General features: G+C 35.0%; 1 protein-coding gene across 11 annotated transcripts in view; it reads right to left on the bottom strand.

Moving 5' to 3' along the window:
• CADPS2 (calcium dependent secretion activator 2) overlaps positions 1 to 20,942 on the bottom strand; it is a 566,720-nt gene that overhangs the window by 288,912 nt on the left and 256,866 nt on the right. For all 11 annotated transcript variants that reach the window (XM_003808627.4, XM_055115340.2, XM_055115339.2 and 8 more), the window contains exons 5-6: positions 13,548 to 13,784; positions 7,227 to 7,345 (exon numbers count right to left, since the gene is read on the bottom strand). In XM_003808627.4, coding sequence (XP_003808675.1) covers positions 7,227 to 7,345; positions 13,548 to 13,784 — 356 coding nt within the window. The remainder of the gene's footprint in view (positions 1 to 7,226; positions 7,346 to 13,547; positions 13,785 to 20,942) is intronic.

Raw genomic sequence — 20,942 nt, forward strand, 5'->3', positions numbered from 1 at the left:
GTGGCTCACACCTGTAATCCCAGCACTTTGGGAGGGCGAGGTGGGTGGATCACGAGGTCAAGAGATCAAGACCATCCTGGCCAACACAGTGAAACCCTGACTCTACTAAAACTACAAAAATTAGCTGGGTGTGGTGGTGCACGTCTGTAGTCCCAGCTACTCAAGAGGCTGAGGCAGAGAATTGCTTGAACCCAGGAGGTGGAGATTGCAGTGAGCTGTGAGTGCACCATTGCACTCCAGCCTGGTGACAGAGTGAGACTCTGTCTAAAAAAAAAAAAGAAGGCACAGTTTTTGATAGATCATATAAAAATGTAGCATATTTTATCTCTAGTCTATAAGAGTAGCTGACTAATGAATTATACTTCAAAAATAATTCTGACATTACTGAATTAAAATGGAAACTAATATGCTTTTAAAAAGCACAGTTAGATTATCTTGGTTTATATGCAGTCTGTATTTAATCTCTCTTAAACATTGTCTCAGTACCTTGCCATTCTGATAAGCATTCCATTTGTAGCTGCAATGTTCTTTCAAAAGTTTGACAGATATTACAATTCTGGTTAAGAATTTAAAGTTTCCAGAAGTTGGTACTGGAGACTGTATTTCCCATCATTTTCATGAGGCAAATGGATGCTCTATCATAATATCCATAAATGTAGTTCTCTAATGACACACAATTCATTAGTTTTTCTTATTGCTTCTTGTCTTTTTATTACTTTCAGGTGGTGGGCAGTAGAGACCCATTAATCTTCAAATGCTTTTAATAAAACAGCACTATGGGATGAAGGAGAGACAGAAAGGGTGGCAAAAACACAGTGTGGCTTCCTGGTGTTTTTATTTTTTTCTCTAACAAATGTTACTGATATTTAATTCCCTACTGTGATTATCAGTGCACTTATATTTTATTGCGGTACTGCACTGGACACTTAAAAATTTGTTAAGAGGTTAGATTTCAAGGCTGGGTATGGTGGCTCACACCTGTAACCCCAGCACTTTGGGAAGCTGAGGTGGGAGGATTGCTTGAAGCCAGGAATTTGAGACAAGCCTGGGTAACATAGTGAGACTTCATCTCTACAAAAAAATGACAAACTTAAAAAAGAGGTTCGATATCATGCTAAATGTTTTTCCCTATTTGTTTTTAATAATGAATTTCCTTATTTTCCTGGCACCAAGATCTATCTTCACCTTCCATAGGGTATTACTAGCTCCTGAGTTTGTTTAGGCACTCAAAGGATACTTAACACTTGGAGGGAATAAAAGACTAGTACATATAAGGAAATTTAGGACTACTATATGAAAATAACAAATCTTGTTCTCCCTTCACCACCCCACAGCTGGTCATCCCTCCTACTATCCCTCCATTTCCTTTTCAGTGGTATCATTAAGGGTATGCGCTAACATTAAAATAAATGAAATGTCTGGAAAGGGTAAAATGCTATAAAAGTGTAGAAACAATTCCTCTGTATCTCATTCATACAAAACTTTTCCTGGTTTACTAAGAGACTATGAAACAATGACTTAAAAATCCATAGATAACAGGAATTTTCTCCATAACTGAAAAATACAGTTTATCCACACTCCCTTATTTTACAAAATAAAAATTAAAATGAAACTTTCACAAATTACATTGCCTCACCGTTACTCTTTGTAAATCAAACGTGTCTATCAATACCATGTTTATTAGACCCCAGGTCCTATATTCTAGGTTATGTACCAACCTCACACGCTGTTTCCCCCTAATTGCTGGCAGGAAATCAGAACTACAGGAATGAAATAGGTAATGGCTAGAAATCTTGATTAAGTGTATTGGAAATACGGACTAAATAAGGCACTTTAATTAGTATCAGACAGAAGGATGAATTTATCTCCAACAAAGCACAAACTGTTGAAGCATTACAATTTGGAAAACGTGTCTGAGACATAATTCACTATGATGATGGAGGAGATGAATCTCTTTCCTGTCATGCAAGATGAGTTCAGGATGAAAGTAATGACACTGTGACACTGCTAAAAAGCTGCAGTTGGTTAGCATTCGTGAGACACATTTTTAAGGTAATCTGCCCCTGGGATACCATGATAAATACAAATCTCTTAATTTATTTAAAAAGTTAACTCAGTGTTCGTGGGGAAACACAGAAAGGCTATTTTAAATTAAAGGCTATTTTAAATCAGACAAATTTCCTTATAGAAAGAGTAATAAAAAAAAAAAGAGAGCACTGGGGGCTTATTATAATACTTCCTCTCAGGTTTCTAAGTATTTTAGTTCACTTATATTGTTCATGCACTTGTTCCCCAATATCAGAAGCCCTTTCAAATACATTATGAATATATTGAAAATTAAATAACAGCCCATGAAACTTTTACTATTTGTAAAAAAAAAGTGTTAAAATAACGTAACTTCAGATAAAAGTTAATTGATCTCACAAACCAAATATTTAAGTATCAATTAAATATAAGATTTTGTAGAAACTACGATAAGCAAAAAAAAAAAAATCCAGATACAAAGACTACATATTGCATGATTCCATTTTTACAAACTATCCAGGAAAAGTAAAATTACAGAGCCTGAAAATAGATGAGTGGTTTCCTGGAACTGAGAGTGGGAGCAGGAATAGACTGCAAATGGCCATGACAGAACTTTCTGAAGTGATATGTTTAAAAATTGAATTTTGATGATAGCTGCACAAATGTATAAATTTACTAAAAATCATCTAATCTACAATAGATGAATTTTATTTTACACCTAAATAAAACAGAGAAGATTATGTGGGGAAAAAAACCATGGCATTGAGATTATTAGAGAAGTTGCACTCCCTCAAAATCTCATGGATTAGTAGGGTAGAATTAATAAAATAATCTAAGGACCATGAAAGAGCTTCCCAACAAGTGGTGGTACACTAGTGTTTTTCCAATGGGTTTCAGAACTGACAAGACTTCAATTCTCTCGGCCATTGGACTGACATGGTAGGACCTGGGGCTTGTATTCCCTGCAGCTAAGAACCTTCTTCCATTGACTCTATTTACTACAGAAACAAAATATTTTGCTGATCAAAGGCACCTTGATAAATGAAAATGAAGAGAGATCATATCATTACTTACAAATGCAACTAAAGCAGCGCTTAGAGGGAAATTTATAGCTGCAATTGCCTATTTTAAGAAAAAAGAAAGATCTCAAATCAAAAGCCTAACCTTTTACCTAACACACTGTAAAAATGAAAGCAAACTAAACCTAAAATAGAAGGAAGTAAATAGTGCAGAATGAAGATAAAATAGAGAACAGAAAAATAGGAGAGAGTCCAAGAAATCATCCTAGAAATGTTATTTAAAATAGTCTTTTAATGGACAAACTTTTAGTTAGATGGGCTAAGAAAAAAGAAAGGCTATTCAAATTACTAGAATCGGAAACGGAAAAGAGGACATTATTACTGACCTTATAGAAACTAAAAATAATTACAAAAACTATGATCAAATGTGTAACAATAAATTAGAGAACTTGGATGAATTGAAAAATTAATGGCATTAACTTTTAATGGCAAAAAACACAATTACTTTTGCACCAACCTAACAGAAAAACACAAAATGACTCAAAAGAAAGACAATGAATAGATCTATAACATGAGATCAAATTAATAATCAGAGAATTACTACCAAAGAAAAGCTCAGTCCCAGATGGCTCCACTGGTGAATTCTACCAAATGCTTTTAAAAAATACAAATTCTTCATACCTTTGAAAAAAATTGAAGGGTCCACTTAAAACTTATTCTACAAGGCCACTATTACCCTGATAACAAAATCAGAGATATCACACAAAAAAATTACAAGGACAATATCTCTTATGAATATAGAGGCCAAAAACTTCAACAAAGCACTAGAAAACCAAATCCAGTAACAAATTTTAAAAATCCTGTATTATGATAGTGGGAATTGTGCAAGGAATGCAAGGTTCATTTAACACCTGAAAATCAAATAATGTATTACATCATATCAACAGAATAAAAGACAAAATCCACATGATCATCTCAATAGATGTAGGAAAAGCATTTGACAAAATCAAACACCTTTTCATTATAAAAACAGTCAATAAACTAGGAATAGAAATGAACTTCCTTAAACTGTTAAGAGTTTCTATTAAAAATTCAGAGCTAAAATCAGATTTAATTATAAAGGATTATATGCTTCCCCCCTGTGATCAGGAACAACACCAACATGCCTTTTCTTACCACTTATAGTCAACATTGAACTGGAAACAATTAGTCAAAAAAAAAAAATAACGGAAATCTAAATTAGACAGGAAGAAGTTAAACTATCAGTATTTGCAGATGACATGGTCTTGTACATAGAAGTCTACAAAATCCACTAAAAATTTTAAAGTTAATAAGCAAGCTCAGTAAGGTTGATTGATGCATATAAAATCTATATACAAAAATAATTATATTTCTAATAACTTGAATGATTTAAAGATAAAATTAAGAAAACAATTCAACTCAAAATAGCATAAAAAAGAATAAAATAATAGAAATACATGTAACAAAAAAATAAAACTTTTACTTTGAAGACTACAAGACATTGTTGAAAGGGAAATTGAAGGTCTAAATACATAGAAAGACAACCCATATGTGTGGATCAGAAGACTTAATATTGTTAAGATGGCAGTATGCTCCAAATTGACCTACAGTTACAACATAATCCCTACTGGAATCTCAGCTGGTAATCTGCATAATCTTTACAAAAGTTGATAAACTCTTCCTAAAATTCATATCAAATTTCAGAATAGCCAAAACAATCTTCAAAAGCAACATAGGTGAAGGACTTGCAATCCTGATTTCAAAAGTTACTGCAATGGTAGAGCAATGGTAATCCAGAAAGTGTGGTAGTGGCATAAGAATAGACATATAGATTGGTAAAACAGAATTGAGAGTCCAGAAACAAATTCATGTATCTATGGTCAACTGATTTTCAAAAAAGGATGCAAAGAACATTTAATAAGGAAAGAATAGGTTTTTCAACAAATGGTGTTGGGACACTGAATAGTTCCATGTAAAAGAAGGAAGCTGGACTCTTACATTACACCATATACAAAAATCAACCTAAAATGGATCAGTGACCTAAATATAAAACTATGAAAGTCTCAGGAGAAAGCACAGAGCTAAATCTTAGTGACCTTAGGTTTGGCAATGAATTCTTAGCAGTGACAACAAAAGCACAAGCAACAAAGAAAAAAATAAATTGGACTTCATCAAAATTTTGTGTTTCAAAATACAAATCAAGAAAGTGAAAAAAATTCACAGAATGAGAGAAAAGATTTGCAAATCACATATATGATGTGGGCCTAGTATCCAAAATAGAGGAACTCTTAAAACTTGAGAAAACAAAAATGGGCAAAGCACTTGAATAAACTTGATATATGGCACTTGATACTGGCATTGCACGTCAGGCAGGAAAATTGTAATGGTGCTAGGACATTTAGCTTTCCATATGAAATATATATATATGGAAGATATTTATACCATATCAGCTTGTATAAGTATACTCTATGATGTTCAACAAAATCACCTAATGACACGTTTCTCAGAATGTATCCCTGCTGTTAAGTAACACATGACTGTATATAATTCTATTTATATGAAATGTCCAGAATAGATAAATCTATAAGAGACAGAAAGTAAATCAGTGGTTGGTTAAGGCTGGATTGGTTGGGGGTTGATAGCTAAAGGGTACAGTTTTTTTTTTTTTTCTTGAGATGATAAGCATATTCAAAAATGGATAGTGGTGATGATTACACAATTCTGTGAATATACTAATATATTACCCCCAAATATATACTGTGACTAGGTCACAAAAGTAAGTTTAGTTGATTGAATTAATAATTCCGCTTGGATGCTTACTAAGTACTCAGATATAAGACTAAATAGGATAAGATGTTTTGCCCTTTTCTCAGGAGGAAATACATTGCAAAATAAACAGGTAATTAACACAGTCCAAAAATTAAAAAGTGGTCAGCCAGAAAATGTACACCTCCCATTGGGTTAAAGGGAAGGATTATTCTCAGTGATGGTTAAGTTGAGATTCTCAATGCCAAGAAAGCAGCTATACAAAGATAAGAGGGAAGATGACTACAAGCAGACGGGAAAGCAAGTGCGACACTGAGAATGGGTGGATAAGTGTATGAGGGACTGCATGAAGTCCAGGGTGGATGAACTGCAGAAGATCGGGGGAACAGAGGGAGAAGGTGAGATCCCGGAGGTCATGAGAGATTGGTCAAGGGCAGGCCTGTAGGGATTTGTAGGTTAGGATGAGAAGCTTCAACTTGTTTCTTTTCAACCCCCTAATACTCTGTGCACCTCCTTTCTGTTACACATAACCCTCTGTATCTCCCTATCCTGCCTGCTCTAAAGAAAATGAACATTTCTCATATATCTTCAGTGCCTATTTGGGATCTCAACAGAGGTTTCCTGAATGAACAGGTCACATATTGGTATTATAATAAGGCAAAATCCTAAATCCTATAAGATATTTAGAATAAAGATTAAATAGAAGAAAAAAAATGTTTTCTAAAGGTAATGTACAAATGAAGGCCAAGCAAATTGCATCTGAATTCCTCAGGCCAACCTGGTTGTTTCTACTAGAGACCATGATGGTTCCCCAAGTTTGAATGAATTAAAGCGAACACTTCCTAATTTAATTAACTCATTGCCAGAATCTGAAACATCAAACTGTTGGCAAAAAGCAGCTTTATGCTCTGAATATCGTGCGGTAGTCCTACATTAACTGCTTCTCTAGCCCGCTCACTAAGTATTCCAAGTCATTGTGCAGAATCATGGTATCTACTGTTACATCACCAAAAACTGTAACAGACAAAAATGGAAAGGCTATTATACAATTCTCAGAACTGAAATAGGATTATGTATTACCTTTCAAATAACACATGGTGATAAAATTTGCTTTCCTTAGAAATGACTTATAAATGTTTTATTGCCTAATGATTAGCTTTGCATTTGCATGTTGGATTTTCTGTTTGTACTACACAGGGATTCTGCCAAAATTCCAATTATAACATCATTATCTAGAAAGGGACACACTAGTTCTAACACATTTGAGACGAAGTTAGCCAAATAGCAGTTTTAGAGGGTAATACCACACATTTATGCACATAAATAGAGCATGTTTCTTTGGGAGGATTAAAAAAACAAACAACAACAATAATACACTTTTTTCAACTGGCTTACTGTGGCCTTGAGGCTTCGGCCTGGTCTGTCTGAAGTTTTTCTCCTTCCACTTCCATTGTACAGTAAACAATTCGATTGGGAGCAACTGACTTCAGGCCTTGCACTTCCATTATGACAATCTAAAGATAAAATGATTTTAAAATAATGCATCAAGTTGATAACATTTAGCAATATACATAAACAGCGGCATGAACTGTAATAAGGAAGATTGACAAAACTGAAAAAAAAATTTGTTTTTTGCTAACATCACTGCTATTTTATCTTCTTTATAATCCACCTCTATTCATAGAAGGTATAGTAAATAACATTTTTAGGAAATCTGGTAACTGAAAATATATCTGCTGCCAGATACAAATAAAAGTAAGGTCAAATATCATAAATATAAGCCATAGTGAATTAAATGAAATTTAAACTCAGATCCTTAACAAATTAAGGCAAGTCTGCATGACGTTAAGCAGAATCACAAATGAAAATTCAGTGCAGATGATAACAGCAGTACATGATAAGTACCATATAAAATAATATAGCATATATTATTGGTAAACATTGATACCATCATACTAACTCACTGATATCAATATGTGATATCAGAAATTTTCTATATTCACTTGAGATTACTATTACTGTCTGTAAAAGAGTTTAATTTATGGACTGTGTCTTATTAAATAGAAAATTATAATTTGTCACTGAACATTTTAATACTAACTTGGTAAGAAAAAATATTTTTTCTATCCATTAAAGATATGTACTAATTTAATTCAGTACACTGGAAAAGGGTGGAAAAACTGATATTGCCTTATGTATTTGTAACTCCTGGGAGAAAGGACAACATATATTTTTTATGTGTGCTTTTTAATGTTTGTTGAAGAGGCTGCCAATCTTAAAACACTGTAACCTATCATTCTTATTGGATGTATGTATCAAATATGAATATTATTTACCATAGCGTTTTCAATCAAAAGTTGCATCATGAACTCTTCTAAATTCTCAAAATTTAATTTATAAAATAGATTAAAATGCATTTTTATATATGTACATTGATGTCTTAATTGATCCCATGTTGTATTTGCACAAACAATAATAAAATTCATGTTATGCAGCGACCAAAACATCTATCATAAACATAATCTGTATCAGTTACTGATCATGTAATACTTTATTACAGTCATCACATTTTTTAGAGTCATGATAAGAATTTTGATCCAAAAGGGCTCAAAAAACAAACCATCTTAAAAGTGTTCTTCCTTTCAGCTCTGTTACAAGAGAAGGGTCATGTTTGTAAATATGAATGTGTATTTGTTTTTTGTTAAATTTTGTTTTCATAAAATATACAGGAAACTGATCACTCAGTTATTTATCAATAAAATAAAAGGTCAAACTCAGAACAAGTTTTCTTCCTCATCCAGGGCTTTTGTCATTTTCTCACATGGAAATACATACCAACATATGAATCAAAATCAGGACTTAACTGAAAACAGACTAAGAAAATTAATGGAGAATTGATAGAGAAAAGCAGTATCTTTCACAGCTGTTCTAATACTCATCAGGGAAATTGGGATGAAATACTAAATCTTGATTAAAGAAAATAAGCAAAGGAAGTTATGCATTTTTAATGACTCAGATTTTTTGTTAGTAATATGGAAATTTGTTAGATTCTTATACAAAATAAAACCAGAAGCTGAGATAAATCAAATATATAACCATATTAATTAAAAGGCAACTACACTTGGACTTACCACCATTTCTCTAATAACTTCTTAATAATAAAAATGTTTGATGGTCATTTAAAATGTATGAAACAACAGAATTGTGTAGCACAAATCTAGAAATCGTAAGAGCATAGCTTCAGATTTCAGAATATTATTGTTGACACTGCATCTCTTTCTGCAGTGTGTTTAAATAACCCAAATGCAAGAAAGGAAGCATCTGCTTGACATTATTTCTGTCACCTCTACTATAAGCTACTGTAAACATGACCTCCTAAAACATACAACTTGTGAAACAGTACTCTGCTTTTCAAAACAATACTTCCAACTGTGCTGGGAACGTTTTACCCTGCTGAATCGTCACTTTCAAAAGATACAGCTTCTGTGATGAATCTATATGTATAAATAAAACAATATGATTCTACAGATCTGATATCCAAAAGGAAAATAAAACATAGGTGGCCTTAATAATTAGTGATAAAGACAGCCAAGAATTCCATGGACCATCAGCTAATCTAATTTTAAGTGTTTCAATTCCCAGCAAAACTTGCTAATGGACCTACAGAAGCTAAACTGACCTATTTTTCATCTTCTCTTCCCCAGTCTCTCTGTAGCTGATGTCATAAGCATAAAATAAAGTTGTCCTAGAAGTAAAAAGAAGAGAGGCATGTATAAAATGTGAAACTAGGTAACATTCTTCCAAGTGAAACACTGACCACAGAGGTTGGAGACATTTAAGCATGTGTAGTTTATAAAAAAAAAAAAAATGACACTGGGCAATATGGTGAAATTGGGGACCATATAGCACCAAACATAGAGAAAGTCATGGGATCTGCTAGCCTAATATCAATGAAAGAATTCAGTCTAAAAAATCAACTATAAGCCGGGCACAGTGGCTCACGCCTGTAATCTCAGCACTTTGGGAGGCCGAGGCGGGCATATCATGAGCTCAGGAGATCGAGACCATCCTGGCTAACACAGTGACACCTTGTCTCTACTAAAAATACAAAAAATTAGCCTGGCGTGGTGGCGGGCACCTGTAGTCCAAGCTACTAGGGAGGCTGAGGCAGGAGAATGGTGTTAACCTGGGAGGCGGAGGTTGGCAGTGAGCCGAGATCGCGCCACTGCACTCCAGCCTGGGCGACAGTGCAAGATTCCGTCTCAAAAAAAAAAAAAAATCAACTATATTCATGCCACTGATAACATTCCCCCACTTTCCACTTCTTAAGTGAACGTTTGTTTTTCTAGTATTGCTTGAACATTTAACATTATTGAACAGCTTAGCGTTTTGTGGATTGGCTCATCTCTTGCTTTAATATTTCTTCTGAAGCCTTAATGAACAGAGATACCTAAAAGTAATCCTGAACGGCTGCTTTTTTGATACCATAAAAATCCTTAATCCAGTAAGTATTTATTGAGTCAATTGTGTGCTAGGCACTGTTTAGGCACTTTCAATACCTCAGTAAACAAAAAAGAAAGAGAAAGAAATATAACCTTCCTGAAACTTATATTCTAGTAGAGAAAGTCAGCTAATTAACAATAAACACAATAAATAACTGAACTATATGTTAGTTGGTAAGTACTACAGCAAAAACTGAACTTGGTAAGGGAATAGGGTGTGGTGGGAGAAGGGAGGGGTGGGAGCAATTTTAAAGAGAAGGTGAAATTTGAGGAGAGTTTTTCAAATCTGCACTTTATTCCTTCAACTCAGTATAGTTCTTAGAAAAGATTCCTCCACTGGACCACTTCTAAGCCTGACTAATGAAATGTGTGAGCTTTAAATTGATTTAACTGCTTGCCTTTCAGAGTCTTCTTAGGCTGAAATATGGGGTCTGAGGAGCAAGGCTTGCTGAAAGGACTAGAGATAATTATTCAGTTTAGCTTGGCTGATGTCACAGGTCCTGTGACTAGAGGCATATCTATTCTCTCTGGTGTCCTATAAACATGCACTGCACCATCGTCACTTAACACGATTTTACTTTGTTGCTGGACACATAACTCTTGCTTCAAATACTGTGGACACTGAGAACAGATTTGTATTATGCTATGGTAGGAAAATATCTGCCTTAGATAGACATAGCAACAGAGGATGTCAAAACAATTTTATAAATATGCAAGCTTCTCAGACCATGCAAAGTGAAGTTTTAGCTCATATTCTCTGCCTAACAACCTACTGCCAACTCAACAGCCCTCCTAAACATATTGGCAATAAAGCACAGAATAACAATTCATAATTTCACTTAAACATTGACTCAGCAGCCTAATTTTGTTTTCAATAGGCAAAATATAATTCATAAGAAGTTAATTATTACAATTGTTTAAGATTTTTGAACAATAGAGAAAAGATAAAATTTTCTGAACTTTTAGTTCTGAATGTTTAAATATAAAGATAATGGTAGATTTGTATATTATAAAAGTTATTTTCTCTACAAATTATTTTTTCATCAATAAATTTAAATTATAGACTGGGCACGGTGTCTCAAGCCTGTAATCCTAGCACTTTGGGAGCCGGAGGTGGGTGGATTGTCTGAGCTCAGGAGTTTGAGACCAACCTGGACAACATGGCGAAACCCCATCTCTACTAAAAATACAAAAAAAAAAAAAATTTAGCCAGGCATTGTGTTGCATGTCTGTAGTCCCATCTACTCAGGAGGCTGAAACGGGAGAATCGCTTGAACCCAGAAGTGGAGGCTGTGGTGAGCAGAGATAGTGCCACTGTATTCCAGTTTGGGCAACAGAGAGAGACTCAGTCTCCAAATAAACAAATAAATAAATAAATAAGATAAACTCTTGTTGGAAAAAGTTATACTATAATTAAGGGACGAATTGTGTTTTGTATAAAGCCTTAAAATATAGAAAAAGTTGACGTTTTGTATTTCACTCAGCAGGAGATCTGAGACAGGAATGATGAGGAAATTCTATAGGTAACATGCTATGTAGTTTCAAATTAGACATCTTTATGTTAAAAGGTTGAAAAGGCTAAGAAGAAACCCAGTAGTGAAACCATTTGGCAAAGTCATTAGGCAAGCCCAGAATTGAATCTTGAGTCAGAAGAAAGACTCATAGTTCTAATCTGACACTAAATTTAATCTATTAACCTACAAAGAAATCATTAATTCTGAAGTCAAGAAAGTGAGAGGCAGATGTCCTGAAGTTTGAATTTATCTCAGAGTTAAATATATGGAGAAAAAAGAATAAAAATCAAAGTTTTCTTTTTCTGCCATAAACTAAGGAAGTGAAGTTTCAATAAAAAAATTGAAAACTGTTCTTGGTAAGACTGTATTTACTTTTCTTTGTCGATCAGCAAATGCAAATGGCAGCACCGGGAACCAGCAGAGAGGATAAAAAGAATGAGGTATAAGCCTCAATATAATTTTTGAGAGAGCTATGAATTAAAGTGTCACATTGTTACTATTTACTCACGGAATAAAAATCATGGGGAGGGGAAGCTTAAGTTTAAGCCAAATGGTGACTTGATACTCCTAATTATTATGTTATAATCTTTTATCTTAATGCCTGACATAAGTTCTTTCTCCTAGGAGCTAAAGATGTCAGGTGTGTATGTGTATGTGTGTGTGTGTTGTGGTGTACAAACCCACAGACATATAACTAGATAAGCCCATATACACACATCATCAATGAAGAGATATCATGTAAACCATCAACAGAAAGCTGTACAAAGAGTATTAGTCTTTGGTTCCCAGTGATTTGCATAAAATAATGAAATTCTGAAGTTTTGGAGAACACAATTTTAAATGTAGGACTTTCTTCTTGCTCTAATATGTACTGTGCCTGTAATAAAACTTGAAGTCCTGAAAAAGAATTCTCTATTTCTCATCATCCATGATACCTAATAATGTGCATTACAACTGGCTTATTTGATATGATCCTAGAAAAATGATCCTACTGGTAAAGTAGATTTAAAAAGAAAGGTTAACCAAAAATCTGAAAGGAATTCCCAAATTACAAAGAATTCAATTATATGTTGAATTGCTATTTCTACCCACGTGCGTTTTGATGCTTATTTTATCAATGAATTTTTGTTATTGTTTTACTTTTGAGACAGGGTCTCACTCTGTCAGCCAGGCTGGAATGCAGTGTCATGATCACCATTCCATGTACCCTCAACCTCCTGGGCTCAAGCAATCCTCCGCCTCAGCCTCCCAAGTAGCTGGGACTACACACTCACATCATCATGACTGGATAATTTTTTTTTTTTAGAAACAGGGTCTCACTATGTTGCCTAGGCTGGTCTTAAACTTCTTGGCTTAAGTGATCCTCTCGCCTCGGCCTCCCAAAGTGCTGGGATTACAGGTGTGAGCCCCAATGCTCATCTTATTTTATCAGTAAACTTACACTAGCCTCACTGGCATAAAGAAGACTTGCCTTAAAACTTCTATCATTTTATTTAATCCTAATATTGTTGTTATGTTTAAAGGAAAATTTGCATTCATTTGCATATATAAGCTGAGTGTCCAACAAATGAAGAATAATTTAACATCTCCAACATATATTGCACTGTTTTAAATTCTAAAAGTTACTGCAAAGGTCAACAGAAATTATTGTGCATCATCATTTATGCTGTCAGAGGCGAGCATGAGATAAAGCTACTTACCTCTAAGGTGAATGACAGTACCACGTCGGACTTTGACAGCTGAATCTCATTCTCATCTCCTATGTCCAAAAATGCAGAGTTCTGTGAACGTTTTAATTTTTGTAATTTAAATTCCGGACCACCTTTTGAAACTGGAAGACTTTCCAAATTGGCCATTAGCAAATTCACTGAAGACCGCAACTCTTCTATATACATATTCTCCATATCTTTTGCTATAAATTTGGGGAATTTTCTTTCCTTGAAAATAATTTTTAAAATAATAGTGTTACATAAGTCATATTTCAATTTTATCATAAAAAATTGTATGATATATATACTTCACTGTCTTAGAAATTACAACACTCTCAATATATCTATCCTACTTGAGTCCCTAGGCTGTAAAATCCTCAGGCTTTGGCATTTTTGATTATATCTACGGTACTTCAGATATCTTATTGAGGATCATTGCAGTACAAAATGAAAAAATCACATATATTTTCATATTAACTTTATTTGTGATAAGATTTGCTTAAGGAAAAACAAACTCTGAAAACATGCATGGAAGATATTTTAGTGTATAGATGAACCTTAGCCACTAGTAGCTTTGCGATGCTTGGGATAACTGGTCTATAAAAAAATGTTCAGGACACACAGCTTTCCCAGTTAGGAAACAAACATTTTAACAATAGCCCAATTTCTTACCACAGATATGCGTTGTTGGAAGCGTATGCTTTTTCATAAATAGGCATTAAAAACTCACATTATTGAAGAGTGATATGGTCATATTTCTAAAATTAGTAAATTTTCACGTTACATTAATGTGCCAAGATCTCTTCTGGCTATAAATTCAGTTTTTTACTAAAGGCTTAGAAAAAGTTAAGTTTAAAGCAAAAGGAAATTTATGATAAAAACTATTAAGGGAAAAAGTAACAATATCAATTTGGAAGATTCTATTTTCTTGCTAAATTATATCAGCATTGCCATTCAATAATTATAACTCTGCAATCAGATTTGTTTCTTCTGCTCAATTAAAAGGATGTTCCAAATATTGATATTTAGATGGTGCCAAATCATTCTTAGAGAAGATTATAATAAATTTATATTCCCCAGAACAGCAAATGAGAGCACTTTGTTCCCTCACATTCTTGGCTCCTTCTTTAATGTTTGCCAACCTGGCACTTAGGTTTTCTCTCTTAAAGACAGAGGGTATATAGTTTTACAACATTAAGCCTAGTTTAAAATGACCACCACTGCACAGAACCGGCTGGAGGATGAAAGCCTAAAGCAGCCATCTTTCAAATGACTGCTGAATGCTCCAGAAAAGCACTGCCTTTACTGTTGTCTCCCTTGACATCATTCAAAATCTAACCTAAGAAATCTGCATGTCTAGTACAATTTGAAAGCATCCAGCATGCTCTTGTCAACCTGCATCTAGTCTCTGACTCACTTGCACCAGTTCATTCATGGGATTGGAAGGAACATCTGGCACCACTTCACAGATCAGTCCCAGAGTCTCAGGCCACCTGCTTTTCTTCTCCTCTAATATAACATTCACATATTTCTTTTTAAAATAATTTACATATAATCAAAATTAAAATTGCATAATGTCACAGACAGATTAAATATCTACATTAAAAATTAACTTTCCCAAAGAAGGTTCTTAAATATCCTTTTAAAACTTCTCTACAGTTTGAAGCAACATTCCAAAACAGCAAATTTGTATCCTTAAGAAAAACAGGCAACTACCCAGCTATAAAATACCTGGGTTTCCTTTAGTGGGGCGGGGGAGGGAAGGAATTGTCTTTAGAATATTTTTTCAGTACAAGCAAAGAGAGGGGAAAAAAGCAAAATGATCCATAAAAAACATATTTTACGTTTTTGGACTAACTTTAAGGCTGCCAGAAAAAGCATCCAAAACTGAGAAATAAGGCAAAGCAATGAGGGGGCAGATCCTTTCAATGTCATATGGAGGTGAAGGCCATCCAATGATCATTTGGGGAAAAGTTCTTAGTTCACCTTATTTATTATTGATTAAGGATTCCAGACAATAAAGCTACATGTTACCTTGTAAAACTGTGTCTGAAAGAGGTGCAAATAATGTTTGGTGAATAATATAACCCACAGGTTCAGTTTAAATCTGTATTAGAAATTAACCAATTTTTGATTAAACCCCATTAATCTTACCTTAGTAATGCCTCCAAACACCTAGTTTCTCATATGCTCTTTGGTCTGGTTTTAATACCTAACTTGTTTGCTTATTAATTATGCGTTGAATAAAATCTCTATTGTGTGTCCATTTTATATTTATATGAAAATCACAATTTTACCCCTAAAAAAGTAGAGTTTAACAAAGAAAAAGGCAAGTATGTCACGTATCTGAAAGTTCTGATATACTAATGCTTTGTTTTCAAATTTTCAACATGTTATGGAAAATCTAGCATTAGGACAAGAACAAAAATAACCTATTTGTATTTAGCTTTAACTATAAACACTTCATGAACTATCATCTGTCAAACAGGAGAAAAGCAGGCATCTCCAAAACTGGCTCTTTTATCAGTATTTCCAAACTTTTCAGGGACTAGACTATACTTGAATTTTTTTCTCCAAAAAAGCTCAAAATTCAGTTTTAAAGCTTTGAGGTTTATTGATAATATTTCATCAACTCTATTCAGCCTGCTTGTGTTGTCCCTCACTGGCAAACAACAAAACTAATTGTATATCAGACAAATGTACATTTTAAATTTGTTGTTTTAAACTAGAATTGAATGAGAAATAGGGTTATTTCCTAGTTGTCTAACTGTGAGTCACTCTTACAAGTCATGTGTTCTAATTAGGTCCTCTGTACAGCATAGGTCCCTAGTGGTCTTAACCCATGGTATACACAAAAACAATATTTGCCTCTTTAACAAGTTTTTCTCATTATTCAAATATAGTCACTTTTTCTTAAGTGCTCTTAACCTTCCATTAGATGACATCTGGGGTTCATATCACAGGATTGTTTCTCTAAGCTGATCTCTGCTGCTTCCCATGCCCCACATTAATTTTAGGTTCTAATCTCAGCATCATGGCATCAAGTGAACTACTGTTGTGAAGCTGGTTCCAAACCTAACTAAATCGTTGAAGTGTTTAAATGTTTTTGCTACAAATTAGAGCAGATTCAGTTATCCTTACCATATTGATATTCTCTCTTCCTTTCAATTCAAATATGCCTTTGAGTGGGAGAAAAGGGAGGGAGTCTACAAATAATTCAAGAATTCCTCACAGCCCCAGATTTCTCACAAATATGCCAGCATGTAAGACTCAGTCATTTCACAGACATTCCCTGAGTGTCTGCTATGTGTTCTGCTCCAAGCCCCTGGATAGAACCATGAAGATAATGGACAAAGTCCTGATAGACTTAGTAAACAAGGAAATAATTTCTTCTGATAGAAAGTCGTAAGTGGCATGGAGAAAAAGTCTAGGAGGAGGAACACAGAGTGAGTGGTGAGAAGGGTTGCAGCTTTAAATGGGGTGGTAGGGGAAGGTCTCAATGAGGAGATGATGCCCTTTGAGCTAAAAGTGGATAAGGAAGTATGATGATTAATTTTTTTTTTTTTTTGAGACCAAGTTTCGCTCTTGTTGCCCAAGCTGGAGTGCAATGGCACAATCTCAGCTCACCGCAACCTCCGCCTCCCAGGTTCAAGTGATTCTCCTGCCTTAGCCTCCTGAGTAGCTGGGATTACAGGCAGGCGCCACCACGGCCGTCTAATTTTGTATTTTTAGTAGAGACGGGGTTTCTCCATGTTGGTCAGGCTGGTCTCAAACTCCCGACCTCAGGTAATCCGCCCGCCTCAGCCTCCCAAACTGCTGGGATTATAGGCATGAGCCACCGCATCCAGCCCAATTAATTTTGTTTGTCAATCTGGCTAGGCTATGGTGCCCAGTTGTTGGATCAAACACGAATTTAAATGTTGCTATCAAGATATTCTTTAGACGTGAATAACATTTACAATCAGTAAATTCAGTAAATCGGATCACCCTCCTACATCTGTAGGTAGGTCTCATTCACTCAGCTGAAGGATTTATGACCAAAGGCGAATGTTTCCTAAAGAAGCAGCAATTTTGCCTCAAGACTAAAACACAGAAACCCTGTCTGAGTTTCTCACCTGCCAGTCCGCCCTACAGATTTCAGACTTAAGACTGTAACATCAACCCTCACCTGAATTTCCAGCCTGCCTACTTGTCCTATGGATTCTGGACTTGCTAGTGCCCACAGCCATGGGAGCCAATTCCTTGAACGCAATCAATCTCTCTCTCTCTCTCTCCCTGCCCTCCCACACACACACACATATATATACACACATAACATGTATGTATGCATAACATCTACTTTTTAATATTATATACATATTTATTATATCTACCTAGATATTGGTCTAGATATATGAAAATACAGATATAATCTCCTATTGGCTCTGTCTCTCTGGAGAACCTGACTACAGCAGGGAGAAAGCCATGTAAATGTCAGTGGAAGTTCGCTGCAGGTGAAGAGTCAGGGCCAAGACCCTGTGGCAAGGAAAGGCAAGGAGGCCACCATCGCCAAAGTGGATTGAGCAAGGGCAAGAGTTTAGTGGAGGATAAAGTCAGAGGGGTAAAAAAGACCAGATCACACAGGACTGGGGTAACAAAGACCAGATCGCACAGGACTTTGCAGGCCATTTTAGGAACTTTTCTTTTTTTCTCAGCAACATAGGGAATCATCACAGATTTAGTGCAGAACATCACTGGCTGTTGTGTTAATGAGGACAGGGGTAGAATCCAGGAGACTGGCTAAAAGGACAGAACAATGATCCAGACAAGAGACAAAAGATGAATGGACCACAGTGGAAAGGGAAGGATGGTAACAACTGTCACATTCTGGAAATACTGTGAAGGTAAAGACAAAGGATTTCCTGATAAGTTTTGCATGAGGTATGAGAAAAAGGAGTCAAAGATGATTCCAAGTTTTTTGGCCTGAATATCTGGAAGGATTGTACTATCAAGAACTGGCCTGCCCTGACCACTTGACTGAAAACTGTAACCACCCACCACCTCTCTCCTACACTCCTCATCCCACTTTTTCTGATCTACTTTCTAAGTAACAATGATCACCTTCCATAATTCAATTACACGGCATGTTTATTCCTTATTGTGGGGCTATCGCAAATAAAATGTAAGCTCCACCAGGGCCCGGCAGAAATATTTTTGTCTCATTTTATCCCAATGTATCCCAAGTAGCTAAGACTGCACCTGGCTGTATAGTTGGTGTTCAATAAATATTTGTTCAATTAATTTGTGGATAGAAAAAATGAGGCTCGAAAGTATTAAGTAACGTGCCTACTATTATGTTTAGAAAATAGCTATCATGAATTTGGTCACAGGTCTTTCTGGCCCTGTACACATTTTGTTCACTACTTCCTAATTACCTCTTGGCTGAAGTACTAAAGTCAACATGTCTCTTGAAACAGAGATTTTGCCCTGTAGTTTCACTGTTATTATATTGTGTTGTTCTGTGAAGTGTGGGAGGGGGTGTTCCTGAATGCCAACTAATAGCTGTTTATTAACCACTCTTCTGGAATTATCAGATTGCAGAGGCAGCAGGATGTTAAGAGAGCGAGCCCAGGCTCTGGAGGCAAGGCCAGGATTTGAGGCCTGCCTCAGCCACTTACTTGTTATGTAATCATGGTGAAATAAATAATCTTGTCTAAGCCTCAATTTCCTCTTCTATAAAATTGACTTCATGATATCATCTGCCCTTACAAGGTTTGTAGGATTATTGTCAGAAAATAATTCAGCAAGGTCAGTCAATTGTTATTAGCCTTAAAAATATTTCATTAAGACGGCTTCACTTTGGTGAATTTGAAGTGGAAAGCAATTAAACCTGCTCAATCTATGTCAATATTTTCATCAAAAGGTATCCTATTTTTAGAGGTATATTTTGCTTTCCAACCCCATCAGCTTTACTTCTTTCTCCATGTTTTTTTCCACTCTATCAACATCTCTGATGAAACCATTAGGGTTCTCTCAAGGAGAAGCCTCTGTGTGTTCATCACTAACCCTTTCTTCTGACTCAGCCCAGGAGTTTATGAACACACCTTCTTCTCAGTCATGAACCTGAGAATACGTCTGAGGCTCTTCTTCCAGTCCCATAACTCTCCAGAAAATCACTTAAACTTTATTCTAAAGCATTACATATGACAATGTGCCCAGTCTCAGGTACAATCTATATACAAGTAGGTAATTTTCAAATGCTGAACACAGACCCACTGTCCCTCCTGCTGCTGTCAGGCACATCTCTCCAGGTTCTTTGTTAGCTTTAGTTCTCAGAAAAGCAATTTCTTTTCCAGCCAGGCTCAATACAGAATAGGACTTGGCATTAAAATATTTTTCTTTCTAAAGGTTTCAATAGCCTCAAGTTGCTTGCTTTCTACTCTATAAAATCCACATTCAAATCTCTAGAATGAAATACCACCTTTCTAGAAACCCAGAGGACAAAAATAAGGCATGCTATCCTTTCAATCACTGCCCTCTGTGCAAATGTAACTCTTTGGCCCCTAATTTATAGCACACTGTATCTTCATTCATCTAGAGATTCTTCCTCATGATGTAATTCCTGCTTGGTTCTTACAACTTACTGTCATTCTTGTTACCCAATTCTCTACATTTTTCTCTATTTTATTATTCATTTCTAATTTCTCAACTTTTCCTCTACTTTTTAATAAATACTTAAACAGTGTTAGCATTTTAAAAACATTATGTATTAATATTTACAAATACACATTTTCTTTGCAGAAGTGCAAAAATAATTGTTAAAATTAGCATGGGATATAACTTCTTGAATGCTGGAAGAGTTCATTATCTTGATTTGGGAGGTGGCTACACAGGATATATGCGTAAACATTCATTAAACTGTAAAATGAAGATGTGTGCAGTTTATTGTATACATGTTACGAGAGAGAGAAATAGAGAGGGAGACTATCCATCAAATATTGGAAGTTTTTGCTAAGCAGAAAGGAAAGGGAGAGAATCTTATGTTCAGAGCAATCAACAGCACTATAACTGCAAGTCCATTGAAAAGAACTAAAATTTTCATACCACTGAAGTAAGTTAATAAATTCACTAAAGAATGATTTAGACAATTGGGTTCCATTCTCTCTAAAAACCTTAATTACTAGAAAAAACTCATGCCTTTTGTCTGAAATTTATCTCTATTCACGATACATAGTGATCACACAAATAAAATAAGTACAATATGATGAATTTCTTGTATCGAACACACTTTATCTGCCAGATTGCATAGTAGATACTTAAAATAATATTTTTTTCATGCATTTAGTCATTCAATTAAATGTTAGAACCACTATGTGCCAATAACTCTACTGTATACTTAGGAATGTA

This window comes from Pan paniscus, chromosome 6, assembly GCF_029289425.2.
Source record: "Pan paniscus chromosome 6, NHGRI_mPanPan1-v2.0_pri, whole genome shotgun sequence".
In the NCBI taxonomy this organism is placed as follows: Eukaryota; Metazoa; Chordata; class Mammalia; order Primates; family Hominidae; genus Pan; species Pan paniscus.